This window comes from Natator depressus, chromosome 5 (assembly GCF_965152275.1).
Source record: "Natator depressus isolate rNatDep1 chromosome 5, rNatDep2.hap1, whole genome shotgun sequence".
NCBI classification, from domain to species: Eukaryota; Metazoa; Chordata; order Testudines; family Cheloniidae; genus Natator; species Natator depressus.
Genome location: NC_134238.1, coordinates 18,712,832 through 18,729,132, shown reverse-complemented (window position 1 = coordinate 18,729,132; position 16,301 = coordinate 18,712,832). Strand labels below are relative to the sequence as shown.

The window sequence follows — 16,301 nt, the reverse complement described above, 5'->3', positions numbered from 1 at the left end:
CACCTCCCTAGGTAACGCATTCCAGTGTTTCACCACCCTCCTAGTGAAAAAGTTTTTCCTAATATCCAACCTAAACCTCCCCCACTGCAACTTGAGACCATTACTTCTCGTTCTGTCATCTGCTACCACTGAGAACACTCTAGATCCATCCTCTTTGGAACCCCCTTTCAGGTAGTTGAAAGCAGCTATCAAATCCCCCCCCCCCCCCCATTATTCTCTTCCACAGACTAAATAATCCCAGTTCCCTCAGCCTCTCCTAAGTCATGTGTTCCAGTCCCCTAATTATTTTTGTTGCCCTCTGCTGGATGTTTTCCAATTTTTCCACATCCTTCTTGTAGTGTGGGGCCCAAAACTGGACACAATACTCCAGATGAGGCCTCACCAATGTCAAATAGAGGGGAATGATCACATCCCTCGATCTGCTGGCAATGCACCTACTTATACATCCCAAAATGCCATTGGCCTTCTTGGCAACAACGGCACACTGTTGGCTCATATCCAGCTTCTCGTCCACTGTAACCCCTAGGTCCTTTTCTGCAGAACTGCTGTCTGTAGCGATGCATGGGGTTCTTCTGTCCTAAGTGCATTAACTGAGTTACTGCTACCATCTTCAAGGAGACAGAGTAATTGTTTCTCTACCTTTTCACTGCTGAGACTGTCTCCCTGGTTGCTGTTTGTGAGGGAATAAACGTTCTAGGACTTGCAGTGGAACTGAGCTACTTTCAGATTGGTTCTATTAGCTGGCAGTGATTAGAATCCAATGCTAAATTGACTAGATTCAAACTACTGGTCTAGATTTTGTGGTGCATTGCACCTGTCTGCACCTTCACACTTAATAATTTTTTAATTGGAAGTACTGTAGTAGTGTTTGACAGCCCTGCTGGTCACTTTGTTTATTTTCAGAGGGAGGAAGTTTCTTATACTAGTGATGGATGCAGTATATAAACTTACAGAACATTATTACAAACCCATAAATTTAAATGAAGGGGACAGTGAAATATCACTTTACTATAATCAATGCAAGGCTTACAAAAATTGTAGTGATTAAAGTTTAGGGTTTTTTTTTTAAAAAAAACTAACATCCTGATACACTAGTTTTATGCACTGGTAGAAATGTAGACCATAGGGCCACCCTAACAGAAAACAGCAAAGAGACTAACTTATACCCTGAAGACATTTGACCCTTGACTAAGCTGATCTCATGCTGACATGTTATGAATTTTGGCAAATTCATATTTAGAACAAATATGACAAGTGGAGGGCTTCATTTGAGTTATCCGATGTGTGAGCTTTAAGGGTTATTCTTTTCAGCCCAAGTTTACAAGGCAGTAGAATCTCAGCAGGAAACACCTGCAGAGGAGCTGAAGATGTGCATTACATACAGGACACAAATATAAGCCCCTGATACATGGTATTCTGCTGCAGGATTGTTGGGTAGCTGACAGTCTCCACTCTCAGCTGTTAATTAGAGGGTTGTAATTTTAACAGAGATGAGCAAACTGAGGACTTGTCTACCCTAGAAGTGTTACAGCAGTGTTCTCCTGCTGCCATAACAAAACCACCTCTTCGAGGGGTTAGCAGGAGCCACTCTCCTGCTGCCCTAGTGCTGTCCACACCTGCCTTCCACAAATGAGGGTAATCAGTGTAACTCATGTTGCTCAGGGGGGTAGCTTATTCACATCCCCAAGCAACATAAGTTATGCCAACATAACCTGTAATGCAGACAAGCCCTCAGGAACACAGGGGGACTCTGCTGCAGTGTAACCTTCAATGTTTAATGCCAAGATGCAGACAAGCTCATTTCCCAGGCTAGATACCATGTGAAACAGCTGTTTAATGGGAAAGGTTGTTGCAGAGCTCAAAAGATTACCCTCATTTGTGGAAGGCAGGGCTGTGCCTCTTCAGTAACACTGGCAGTTGTAGGCTATAAAACATTTTTCCTACTCTAGCTAGATCTTACACTACAGAAAATGAGGTGTCCAGTACATGCTCTCCTTATTTCAGTATTTATAGTCTCCTCATGGATGTGGTGGAGGGAAAAATACACTATATGTAGCTATTTGAGTGGAATGCCTCAATCACTTTTGGAAAAACTGCAATTCCCTTTAGTCATGTCTTAAAATGAATCTAATTTCAACAAGTTCTTAGTCCTGCATGACTTAATGGACTTGTATTCATGCAGCTTGTCACTTCAGGCTTAGCACACTGTAAGGTGCAAATTATGTTTACCTTCCAGCTAGTCTGGCAGTTGATTCAGATGATATGCTGTGCATGATTAAGCCTTTGAACAGGCTTAGGTTAGAAAAAAAATACTTGACTGTCTTGCATAATTACTAGACAATTGTAGAGTGCTAGCTTTGTAAGCCATATCACAGCAGTTGCTCTGCCCAATGCATGTCAATCAGGTACAATTCAGTCTCATCAAGCCCATCTCTTTCATTTCTTCTGAAAGTGAGATTGTGATTTCCTCAGTTAAGTGTATACCTCTGCACCTGCTAAACAGATTTATTCACATAAGGCTTCAAGCAGCATCCCCTACATTTTTATCCCTATAATTACTGGGCCAAATTCTGAACGAGTTTCCATCCCCGTAGAGGACTCAGCCTTTGGCTCTCTCTGTTTAGCAAGCTGCTACTCCACTCAAGAGGGAGATTTTTGCTGGAAATTTGAACTGGCCCAGAAAAGGAGTTGGCAATCGGATCACCCCTCTCTACAAAAGGTAGATTAGTAGACATACCTTCAATGGCACAATGCTCAGTTTCAAAATGGGGCAGGCTATATAGTGACTCATTTTCAGTGATCCTACCACTGTACTGATCTAGAGGAGCTTGATCTGGTCTAACTCTTCGAGCCAAATTAGGACCTGCTATATGGAAACAGTCAGTTTGGGGGGGGCGGTGGAGGGGAGAGAATTGTTCCTTTCTCTCCCCCCTTGGTCAGTCATTCTAAACCTGGAATTGTTCTGCTACAAACACTAGACAGCTGGGTCATTTTGTTTATGGAGGAGCTTTATTTTTCTCCCCTCCCCTCCCCTCCCCTCCCCACCCCACACAGCCAATACAACAGATATAAAAATGCGTTTTTATTTTGAAAAGAACAGTGCAGAAACTGAATCACAGGATTACATTCCTTGACCATATCATACAAACCCAGACACCAGAGAATCATTGGACAATATATTTTGAAGCCACCAGTAAGTTGATACAACAAAATAATGTTAACAGTGTTATGCAGGCACCACAGTCTATCAAGGGGCATATATAATAAAAATACTATGTTCAAGAGTTTAAAATCACATTCATATCACTAGGCATAACGTTTACAGATCTGTTGCAAAGACAAACATAAAACATGCTTGAGGTGACATAACGGAACATTTAAAGGTAACAAACATTGTTAGCATTTTCGGCTGGTTACCTTTAACAAAAAATCAAAGAACAATTTAACTTCCATAAATAAGGTCCAGTAAGATACAACTGGTATCAGAGTATACAGTATGTACATTAAAAGCCCTATTGAGCAATGAGGCTTGACCCCTTTAGGGTATGCTTTCTAAAGAATATTTTCCATTTTTAAATTACCATACAAAAAAAGCACACAATGAAGAGTTACCATCTGTATTTCCCTGAACTAGAGAATATAGACCTAAAAGAAAAAAAGAAAAGAAAAAGAAAACCTAAAAAACAGATCTGTCCACCAGCCAGAGGGATGGTTCTCAGCTGACTGCCTTGTCTCTGGTTCAAAAATTGTCCTATCGGCAGTGATGGGAGGGGTGTAGAGCAGATGGCTTACATGTTATGAAAACAGTTTCCTGTTGAAAATACACCCCAAAAGATATTGCAAGCCTGGTCTTACTTGATTTGCATGGACATCTTTGGAGTTACACCAGTGTAAAAATGTGGTTTTGAGCAAAATCAGAATGAGGCCTGAAATCTCTATATAGTGTTTTGTACCTGTACTAGAGTAGCAGTTGCTAATTTCTGTTTCCTGTCTAATTACCAGGATCCTTCAGTTATGGCACCACTGATACAAGTGGCTCCATTAAAGAAAAGTAGAATTCTTTAAGTGTCTAAGACAGTTCACAGCTAGGTTTGATTACTATTGGAAGTACAGTTCTAATTGGATATTTTGGTTCTGTCTCTAGAGGCTGGATGTTGATCAAGGGATCTATTTGTGAGCCTTACAGTATTAATTTTAGGAGATGAACTCTCCACTTTGAGTGAAACAGGTTTTGAAATATTTGCTGTTAAGCAGCTATCAAAATATCTCTGTTTATCTCTTTTCTATAGTTAGTCATATGGCCCAGTGTTATCTAAAGTCTAAACAAGTGTTTGATAATTCTTTACATATTCAAAGTTTTAACGAAGATTTAGCCTTCACAAAATATTTCTAAGGCAACAGATTTTACAAAATTAGCAGTATAGCTAATGGCAGCGTCTCTCAACTACATGTTGTAAGACAAGTGATTTATTTGTGGATTTTTGGTACAGCATATCCATCATCAGTCTCATCTACATAGACGTGGAAATATGGGAGTAACAGTTGAAGAGGCACCTGTGACCCACCACAAGAAAAATGGAATATCTACATTCCCTTTCACATCTTTTAAAGAGAGACAGTCTTTATTTCAAGCTCCAGAAAAGTGCTTTCTTGCCTTCAATGGCTATGGTACCATACACGAGGAATTTGATATATTTATGTAGGCAAGTTTTAGTTAAAGACATGTTCAGGCTATTAGCAACCCAAGTATATCTTTGGAGACCCAATATATTTTCAGAGATAACAGTATCTTTTTAAACATAAAAGGGTATGCTCTAAAGAGCAAACATGGGATTCATAGTCCTCAAAGGAAGATAGCATGTGGGGCTTCCATAAATTGACAGCGGCAATTGCAGTAAATTCTCCACCCTGTGCATTTTAAGGTTTTGTTTGTTTCGCATTCTAATTTTGGGGAAAAAAGGTCAAAATTAGAACAAGAGAATTAGCATAGAAAATTAGACAGATGGATGTATTTTACAGAAAAAGGGGAGGCTAATACTAGGTTTCATAATGATGTAAAGTAAGTAAGTTACAAAATGTAGAAGAGCATTTTAAGTTCAAACTTTTTTTGCTGTCACCTTGAGTAGGAGTCTAATCCTGGAACAGTTCAGCACAGGTAGTGCTGCTGCCAGGCAAACAGGTGAGTGGCTATAATCTTTACATTATATCAGTAGAAATCATATGCTTAAGGCTGCAAGCAATCTTTGAGGCAAGTTAATGAAAAAACACTTTACATTTTCCCCAGTGCTGATTTAATAGTTTTTCAAATAACTGGATGGTAAATAAAGAAAAATCAAAACAACCCTGTTCACAAGCTTACATAGTTTAAAAAAGTAAGTCTTTTCTACACAGTTCCATTTTTAAGGATTATTTGAATTATGGTTATTCTACTCTGGCAGTTCTACTTCTCTCCATAAAGGTGCCCAGCTCCTGATTCAGCAAAGCACTTTGGCATATTCTTAACCACTTTGCCGAGTTGGAGACCTGGTGAACATTTTATGCCAGGTCTATAATCTAGGGGTAATCTTAGAGACAGACCCCCATGAAGATGTCACTATGGAAAACCCTGTGCACTACGTGCACCCTTCTTATGCCCTTAAAATTTGAGATTTAAGTGGTGCACTGGTCCATGTTTGTCCTCAGTACAGGAGCCCAATGTCACCCACAGAGGATGTAACATGCAGATTACATAGGTGACAATGAAGGATTTAAGAAGCTTTTGGTCATAGAAGCAGCTGAGACATCATTTTAGAGCAGTGTAAACTCACTGCAGAAAAGGTTTCTATATTTGCAAAGAAGTTTTTGATTCGAGTGCCACCAGATCAATCTTCCTTTGTTTTTCCACAGATGCATTGGAAGACCCTTAAAATTCAGGCTAGAGGTAGAAAATAAGACTAATTGAGAACCAGGATTAAATGGGTAACTTTGGCTAAGAGGATTTTCAGCTTTGGGGCATGGCTGAGAAGGAAGGCTTGTCTAAAATATTTCCTACATGAGTTTTATGGACTCTCAAAATGGCAGTTTTCATGCAGCAGAGCACCACTTATTTCAGAAGCTTAAAACAATGACTTTAAGACAAATGTATTTACCCGTCTGCACTGGTATTTTTCTAACCCTTTGTTCCACCTCAACAGCTGGAACTGAAGGCTGGGGTGAAGGTTACAGGAAATAAAGATTTTTATAATATATAATAAATACGTTCTCGTTTTTTGACCATTCTACAAGAAGTCTTCATACAATGCTGTGGTTGCTTAGTGTATTAAGTAGTGTCACATTTTTACATTCATGCTTGAGATTAGGAGGACAAAATACTTGTAGATCAGGAAGAAATAATGGACTACTACCTGGAGTTAAGAAATGATTTCTGACCCTACAGTAGATCAAAAAGTTAATTGAGCATGGATGGAAATGAACAAGAAAACAGATGAGACAAAAATCTGATGACCTCTGATTTGTACAAAGCCTGGAGGCTACCTATGAAGAGAGACGATGAACCTAAGACATACCTGATTCAAATCAAAGAAAGAAATCAATCAGCACATTGTTGCTGGGTTTAGAGTCCTTGAAAATCAGATCTACATAAGTTTGGCAGTATTGTCATCTTGGGTGCTGCATGTCATTCCTTGATTAAGTAATTACCATGTTCAGGGTTGGCTCACCATGTATTACTGCAAACTCAGAAATGAGCACTATCTAGAAGAGTTACAAAAAGGGTATTAAGGAGGGGAATTTTGGAGGGAGGCACACTTTTCTAGGGGAGAAGACAGAGAAACCAGCAGGACACAGGGATCAATATGTGAATTAAATTTAGAAACAAAGGTTAGCAGGAGCAGAAGGCTTATACTGATATTAAGTACTTATGTATACACATGTACAACTGCAGGAGTCATTGTTCCAATGCCTTTGGGATAGTTAGAAGGCTTGTAGCTAGGTTGTGTTTGTTCATAAAGCAGATGTTGAGCTTCTGATCCAACTGTGTACCACATAATTTATGCAATAGCAAAATTGAAATAACAGGTCTAGATTACTTGAAAATGAGAGAGTGGTTACTTTTTGATGGAAATGGTACATAAAAGTGAATTCATTTTAGAGCCATGTGGTCCTAGGGGTATTTGAAGGAAGGATTATGCTCAAGTGCAGTGCTCCAAAGAATACTGGTTTAAAAACAGGTTTTGCAGCTGCTACACTCTGTAGCAGTTCAGAATGAAGACTTGAGAGTTTGAACTGGTAAATAGGAGTGTCAAGGCAAGGGACTGAGTTCTCTACTTCAGCACCACATCTGTGTAGAAACTGAACTATTCTATTAATGTCTCAGCTGCAACATGGAGATTGGAAACTAATTGGTGCACAAACAATGAGTCATAACCAGTCATACGTCACTCAGTACTGTCAACTCAGTACATTATCAGTTATGGAAAAATTACATAGTGGGATCGGTGCATAGTGACCCTCCAGATAGTGAAAAATTGAAAAGGCTTCAAATGGCAACTGCAGCCATGTCCCCTCTTTTCTTATAGGAAGTGGTTAAGGGAGGGAGCTGGGGCAGTAGGGTAAGACTTCACTACGTTAGAGTTCCACTGGATACAGGCACTTTAAGAGCTTAAGACCCACTGCTCTCAAGATAAGCATTTCAGGGTAGCTTACAGTAAAAGGACACTAACATGGAAACTTTCTCACTTCCAGTGCATGCAGCAATGGAGACATCTTCATGGACACAAAGGAGTGAGCCCAATGAGAATCTCAGCATCTCAATCACCCATTGAAGTGAATGGGGATTGCACCTGCTCAGTAGTTCGAATCAGGCCCAAAAGGCTATTACACGAATATAGCAGCCTTCTCTCCACTAGAATGTGACCCTAAACAGTAGTTAGGAGGAACAAGAAGGGTGTGGGGAAATGGAAGCAAGCTGGGGAGACTTAAGAAATAAGCAAGTTATCCAGTTTCTTGTGGAAAAAAAATGAATCTGGGAGTTCTCCAATCAGCTACTAACGGCTTTGTAGTTTATTTTTAATAGTAGTTGAATGCTACTCCGCAAAACTTCCAGTGTATCTAAGGGGTAAGGTATAGATTTACTTTTCTTCCCCTCCCTCCGCACTGTGGTTTGGTGGCTACCAGCCCATCCACATTAATATTTGAAAATAATTTATGATGGCAGCAAGACTGTGATAATTAAAAATTGATAAGAGCTTTTTCAATGAGCTAGTACATTAAGGCAATAGAGACTATACCATACTCAACTGCCTACCGGTCTCAACTACAGTATGCAAGCAATGTCACCAGCTAAGGTCTGCCTGGGCCTCCTGCTGCTGCTCAACATACGAGGAAGGCAGGACAGGGCCAAGTCCAAGTTTGAGTGACTGGAATTGGGGGTGGTGTGCTGGATTGGCAGGAAATGCTGTCATTCCCCCAACAAAAAGTGTTGCAATGACATGGCTTCCTGCCAATGAACTGACTACTTACCTGCAGTACAAACTCTAAAGCTCCTGGGTAGGGACCAGTAGGCCCTGCTGGAAGAACTGGGGCCCAGTGCTGACTAATCCGGGGGCGGGGGGGTACCTGCTGCAGGTGTGTGCAGAGCATGGGGAGGAGTTGCCTGGATGGAAGATTTGCACAGAGGCTTGGAAGTTTCTGCCCTGGCTTTGAGATCAGCCCGTCCTGACCTGCCAGGTGGGGCAGGGTAATTGGAGCTGGGTCATGGTGCATTGTGCTGTGACCTCATGGGGGGAGCTCTGGAGTGTGCCCCAAATGGGTAACAGCCATGTGAGGTCCCACAATGGGTCACCCTCCAGCGTGACCTGCGGTGAGTCGGTGGTGGTGGTGAGGTCAAGCTCCCATGGCCTAGGGAGCCCTTCAAGTTGTGATTGTTACACATTTCACCCTCAAGCAGTGGACTGTGTCAGAACACCAGTTCTGAGACCATCCTTTCCCTTGGGAGTTGTCAGGCAATGGAGTTTAATGGGGAGGATTACAGGGTTCTCCTGTAGAGCAGTCTGCTTTGGATAACAGGAGGGCAAAAGTCATGTTTTCAAGAGGGCTAGCCGCCTCACCCTGTTTGAATGGGCAAAACCAGACACTGTAAATTAAGTACTGATTCTACCTGGCTGAGGATTTAGGGAAAAAAAAAAAATAAATAAAAATAACGAGGCAGGAAATCCCAGGTTACAACCATTCCTACCCTTATCACAGACTTTGGAGGACTTAACTGAACAAAGCTCTGGTACGGTTTAGTATTTAAAGGAAGAGAAACTCCACTAACTCAATTTATTTTGTGGGACTGTACTTGATATTTAAACAGCCTACTTTCAACATTTATAGTCTTTGCCTAGGCAATAGCTACCAATTATAAAACAGTGTCTGTCTTGCAGCCACTGGAGTTGATGCGTAACATGAGCTTTTTATGGGTTACAAAAGGGCAGCAGGTATTTCAGAACTTGCTGCATAGGGTATGTCTTCATTAAGACACTCAGCAAACTGATTTGCTCTCTCCAAATTGTTTATAGGGGCTATCTGGTTACTCACCCTACAAAAATGGCTATCCTTATTGTCAGACCATCTGCCCTGTCTACATGCCAAATCTTTCAGTAAATATCATTGGGCGGGATGGGCAGGAAGTGCGCTGCCCAGTCACCAAAGCAGCTGGTAAACCCTCAATATTTTTCAAAAAAAGGCATTGAATCAGATAGTTTGTGGACTAGCCACCTGGAAAGCTTAATTGGTTCAGAATCACAGTGCTTCAAAAACAAACTGAAAACCTCACATTCGCTTTAAGTTTAAAGTGGAGGAAGTCTGCCTCCCTTCCACCATCTCCCCCAACCCAACCAATTTAGTTTTGCTCTTTGGCAGAGCTCTTCTGTGAAACATTTTTCCCTGGAGCGATTTTTAAAAATAAGTCTGGAAGTACAAATTCATGGAGTCCTTTGAATATGTTGTTAGATCCTTACCTATTTAATAGAAGTAAACCCTAAATATTTTCTTGTATTCTTTGCTTTTAAATGAGAAGCCAGTGATGAGAGACATTGTTGTAATAGAACTCTCTCATTCCTTCGCTCATCCTTACTCAGAGATACTAAAACAATACAAAAAGTTACTCACATTTTACCTTCCTGCTTTACTTTTTAGTGCAACTGGCAGCCTTCTAATTACCTGCCATACCACCCCATTTCGATAGACTCTACACATTTTATCTAGTGTTAGATCACATTTAATATGTTGGCATTCCAAATCCCCACTTAGAAGTATTTTACAAGGAGGGTCACTTTCTAGTCTATTTTGTATACGAGAATGTTCTGCTCATTTGAAAACAAAGCATACTGGCAACATCACAAAATCATGGCAGGTGGTGAGTTCCCAGTCAACTGAATAACCTTTTAGAGAATCAGTAAGTGCAATACATTTTTTGCAACTCTTTTAGACAGTGACCCCATTTTCACAATTCCCCTTGCATGCCCTACGTGATGCACACAGCCTGTTTTCTGGTGTTGAACACAGAATTTTTCTGATTAGCAAAGACTGCTTTTGCTTATGGTGAAATCTGCAAGACACTCCACGAAATGCATCCTGCTGTCCTCAGACAGTAAGTGTTGCCACTTTTCCATGTAGTGCTGGAATTTGAGCATCTTCTCCCTATCCCCTCACCCTCCAAACCCTGCTTGATTATTTACTAGCAACACAAATAAATGTTGCATGTTTCCCTGGTTTTATTTTAAAAGATAGCCTCCACCCCTTTCTCCTCACAGACCAACTTATTATCAGCCAGTCAGTCACACCATTGCTTGCCTTGTGCAAGTAATAAGGTCATTCTTAATATACCACATAAAATTCTCTTTACTCATATCTCCACTTGAGCAAATGCCTGGTCTCTGATGTAAATACAAAGTAGTATAAAGAAGCAAGATTCATTTAAGACAGAGACCTACAAAGTACCCCCTTTTTAGTTTATCACGATATCCAATTTAATTATTTCTCCTCCACCCCATAGAAACAATAGTTTTTTCTCCTTCCAAGGAAGAAGGGAAACAGCTCTCCTACATTTTCTAGCCTGATTGTGTAAGATAAAGATGAGGGCTCTTTTAGATCTTCCATGGTGCCATATCAGGAATATTTGTTCCAGCACAGAAGCCTCTCTGAAAACTCAGTTCTCTGGAGAAAAGCAAAAACCCAAACAAGACAAAACTTTGTTTCTGTGCATGGCCAGGTTTGAATTTAGTGGTAAAGCAACCATTTTCAGATCAAATATTCTTATTGGTTCTCACAGTTTAGACGTGAGGTCTAGCAGGCACACTTTTTCTCCTCTGGCTTTGCTGAATCTAGCTTCCCCGAGCTTCCTCCATTGGCTGTATCAGACACTTGTGTCTTGTCAACACATTGTTCCATGCGCTTCATTATCAAGTCCAGGAGCATTTCCACAGCTTTATCCACATTTTGCCCAGTAGCTGCACTTGTTTCAAAGTATGGTATGCTAATATACAGGATATGAAAAAAATTAAAAAGCTCATTAGAAAGGGCTTAAAATGAGAGAGAGGCCCCAGAGCAAAACTCTTGATCCAAACACCCCTGAACAAATTTTCTTGGTGGGGGATAGGGAATTTAGAAATTGAAATCGGGCTGTCCTTTATTGCATTAAGCGGGCTGAACAAAATCCCAGCTCTTTAAACATAGAGGGTTGGGGGAATGGGTATTAAAATCAAGGTAAGTTTTGCATCTTGAACCAACTGCGAGTTTTAACTAACTTGGAGGTTCTGGCTTCAAAACCAGAATGGCAGCATTTGCACAAACTACAGCTGGGAGAAACAGGCCTTCATAAAAGTTTAGTTTTTCCAAGGTTCTGTAAGGAAGAGCTGCAGTGCCTGCTCAGAGAGATGGAACAGGAAGCAGAGATGTATTAACAATCATGGTTATTTAGTGCATTCAGGAGCATTTCCAGTTAAATTGCTATAGTCACTCTCCCTCACTATTTGGTAACATGGACTTCCAGATACTTCAGGTTTGAAGGATTTCATACGTTTATGCACAGGCAGTCCATTTTAGGTCACCAGAAGTTTCCCGGGTGGAAAGTAAAGACTGTCTGCATCTACAGTAACTCTCAAGGAACATGGAAAATGCCGTATCTCCAATAGAAGCATTTATCAGAAGCTTCAGGTAAAAGGTGCAATAACTATCTACTAGACAGTTATGGAGAAGCCTACCCATAGTGGGATAGGATTAATTTTTTCCTGTGGGGAGCAGAAGGGTTTTAAATTTCTATTTGAAGGTTTTGTTTTGGGATTCTATTTAATGTAGCTGTGGACAGTATGATCTTTGCTTCTGATCTCCTGTGTCAGTGAGTTCCACAGGTTGATTCCAGCTTTACAGATTTTAAAATTGTTGCCTTTTGATTTTAATGGAAAACGTACTGAGAACAGGTAAGGAGGAGTGGTCATAAGGCTTTTTAAAATATATGTACCCTGTTATATATGTTATCCCTGCCCCTACCCATGCCCAGCCCCCGCTCACCTCTGCTCCGCCTCCTCCCCTGAATGTGCCGCCCCGCTCTGCTTCTCCACCCTCTGGTTTCCCCACGAATCAGCTGTTCGTGGGGGAAGCCTGGGAGGGCTGAGAAGCAGGTGGCAGCTTCATGCTCAGGCCCAGGGAGGCAGAGGTGAGCTGGGGGGCGGGGGGGGCGAGGAGGGCCGCCCATGCCGCAGCAGGTAAGCCGGGGGGGGGGGGGGGAAGAGCACGCAGGGGAACTGCTCCCCACCCCAGCTCACCTCCACCTCCCTGGGCCTGACCGCGAAGCCGCTGCTTGCTTCTCAGCCCTCCCACGCGAACAGCTGATTTGTGGGGAAACCGGGGGGTGGAGAAGCAGAGCGGGGTGGCATGTTCAGTGGAGGAGGCGGAGGTGAGGTGACCTTGGGCCAGGCGCGGGGCGAGGAGCTGCCAAGCACCCACCAAAATTTTCCCCGTGGTGCTCCAGCCCTGGAGCACCCACGGAGTCGGTGCTTAAGGCACTACTTTCGATGTGATCAATGGGGGGAGCAGCCGCTCCCCCTCCCCAAGCTACTACCCCACCCCTAGGAGCCAGAGGGACCTGCCGGATGCTTCCTGGAAACTACCCCACCTCGCCCCCGGCAGGTCCCTCTGGCTCTTAGGGGTGGGGTGGGCACCCACTACAGTGGCCCATGAGACCCTCCTGCCCGGTTCTGGGGGCAGTCAGGGGATAGGGGTGGATGGGGCAGGAGTCCCAGGGGGTGGGGGTGGGCCACAACCCCCTCATGGGGTGAGGAGGGAACCGGTTGTTAAGATTTTGGCAGCTCACTGGGTGGGGCACACGACTAGTTTATGTAACAGCAGTATATTTTCAGTATTTCTTTCATCTCACTCTCTATGCATTCTAGTATTGTGCATCAGCTGTCAAACAGCAACCGCAAGCAGCAGTTCCCATTGAGCGGTCTCCCCCGATTACCGGGTCACTTTCGAGTAGAGTTGTTACATTCCATTTGGAGAGCAGCAATATGTACGAGTAGTTCAAATGATGCCTTTCAATGTGACTGAACTTGCATTTCATAACACTGAATTATCAGTGGCACCGCCCTATGATGGAATATTGAGTTACGCTACTCTTCACATTTTGCTATAATTAAAGTATACTATTTACTCTTACTCCATTTTCTGTCCGAGATCCAGGATTGTCATGAGTAACAAACTGTCACTCTGACCACTTAGTTTCCTTAATAACCTTTGAGGGATTTTTTTTCAAAATACCTTTGACAAAAGTGTCAGGGCAACTGGTTCTCCACGGTTTTGTAGACAAGCATAGAATCCTTAGAGATGAGGCATAGTATAATGCAGTTTTCCTTTACCAGGCCATCCTGTTCTAGGGGTTTTACAACTTATCTGCTTTTGATTAGAATTTCAGCCAGTTTACCTGATTGTGAAGTGAGCAATACTGATCTAAAATATGAACAATGCTTTTACAAAAAAACCCCCAAGATAGGTACAACATTTGCTACTCCCCAGTTCTTTGAATTAGTAGCTATTTCAAAGAGATTGTCTATTTACGTGCACAGCTTAGCCTCTTCATTCTTAAATCTCAACCTGGAATTCAGAAGAAGAATGCCCTCTAGTTCTGTTGCTTTTTCTAACAAGCAAAAAGATCAATTTGCTCCAGTGCCTCCTCTTTTGACCCCTCAAATCTTTGTTAATACTCATTGATCCCCCCCAAATACTCTTATGCAAGTTGATGCAGCCCTTTCACTTCTCTGCAGTGTCCTTACTCAATTGACTAAGGACAATTCTTAGACTTTCTACTTCTGATGTATCAAAATAAGAATTTGTCTGATTGCTTGTTGTAGTCCCTCAGCTCGCCTCATCTTTTTTTTTTTGGCTCAAATTCTCTGTGAATAGCCACATTAAGCCCTAGTGAATCAGATCAGGGAAAAAAGGATGCTTTTTGTTTTTTATTAATGAGACACACTCAGTGCTATTTTCTGAGTTTAACAGGCAGTTCAAACAATGTAAGAGTTAGTTTTATTAAATGTTCATACTATGAATCCCCAAAATTCTAACCAAATTTTCTGTAATTAGAAGAGGGCATTTCTTGTATTAAGCATTGCTCATTTAAAAAAAAAAAAAAAAAAGTGCAGGGCATGATCATGCAAAATATGACAATTCAGAATTGTCCAATAGAAAAGGAGCTGAGGACATCAGTGTGTTACACTCTCCACTTGTAAGATCCTGGGGTCACTAGGTGCAATCATGACAGCTAGAGCGTATTACCAGTCTCTTTAGCCATGCAGCCCTTCTCATGGTGAGTTTTAGGGCGTATGCTTTAGACATTTTTTGTCCTAGTTCTCAGGGCTAACCAGCTGAATTAGAATGTACTTACCCATATTTATCTGCAAGGTCTCTTGCTTGTCTCTCATTGACTTCCCTCTGATCTGATAAGTCAGCCTTGTTACCAAGTAATACTATATCGGGATTCTCACAATACGCATTGGCTTGCAGTTGACCTAAAAAAAACAAACCTAGAGTAAAAAGTATTGAAATGCCAATATGGCTCAAGATTTAAAAAAGAATTCTTGTATCATATGGACTTTTTAGAATACATTGGCTCATTAAAGTAAATTTTCTACAGAGGAAAATGGAACAGATGTGATTAGGAATTTATTTCCAGTGAACTATTCATTTCACCTCCATACAGCCTAGAAAGAGGAGAATCAAATGCAAAGGTGTATTCTACATAAAGTACTTCAGTCTATAAGTAATAGACATCAGTACATTTTGATTAGGTTCTCTCTAGTACAGAAAGACATTTTCCTATTCAAAGAAACCCATTAGGAGAATCACAGAAACAAAGATCATTCCAAATGCTTTTCACAAGCAGTTATTTAGGAATTTGAGGCCAAATCTTCAGTTGGGATAAAAGTATGTAGATCCACTGGTTTCATTGGAGCTAGATAGAGAGTGTGAGTGTGAACAAAAATATTTAAGTAATTTCCTTACACTTATCTTTTCTCACCTCAAAAATTGGGGTAAGAAAAGATGAACAGCTGCAGTATAATTGAATATGTGGAAGAAATTTAGAGGAGCAGTGTGGCAAAGGAACCACTGAAGCAGATAGAGTCCAATGCATTAATTTTTCAGTAGCCAAATAGTGGACTGAAGTGGGAGTATGGCTGTTGTTATATTTGTATTCCCATATTGCCTTTCACGGTGTTCTTGTACACACAGGCCAGTATACTCCCAACTAGCACGCAGAAGTTAGTTTGCTAACAAATGGCAAATTTGAATTATACAGAACCTGAAATTAAGTCTGGTCATCTTTTGCATGTTGTTTTTTCCTCCAGTATAATAGCTTAACCAGTACTGGACAAGAATACACACACACCCCACCCCTTTTAAAAACATTTTTATTTTAAATAGGGATGATCCATGCTCTCTAGCCATTTTGTTTTAACCCTTGCTTCAGGTTACCTCACATATTTCTGCATCAGATATTCCTGCCTTGCAAAACAAAACAAAAAACCCCCAACAAAACCACCACACACTATAAATCCCTCAGTTTCTTCTCAACTCTTCATTTTTTTAAATACGTTGGGTCCAAATCCTGGTCCTGCTCAAGTCAGTGGGCAACAGGCACAAGATGCAAGAAGTAACCATATTTTTCAAAATGTAGAATTATTTAAAAGTGGCATGTTTCTTGTTAAGATTCAGAGTAAGTATGGTCAGTTGTTAGGAGTTATGACTGCACTGCACTAACACTGCTTTTCAGGAGCCTTGAAGCT

General features: G+C 41.3%; 1 protein-coding gene across 1 annotated transcript in view; it reads right to left on the bottom strand.

Moving 5' to 3' along the window:
• Positions 1-3,081: 3,081 nt before the first annotated feature.
• Positions 3,082-16,301, bottom strand: part of RAB27B (RAB27B, member RAS oncogene family) — a 193,328-nt gene continuing 180,108 nt past the window's right edge. Inside the window, exons 6-7 of the mRNA XM_074952372.1 lie at positions 14,903-15,026; positions 3,082-11,497 (exon numbers count right to left, since the gene is read on the bottom strand). Coding sequence (XP_074808473.1) covers positions 11,308-11,497; positions 14,903-15,026 — 314 coding nt within the window. The 3' untranslated portion in view covers positions 3,082-11,307. The remainder of the gene's footprint in view (positions 11,498-14,902; positions 15,027-16,301) is intronic.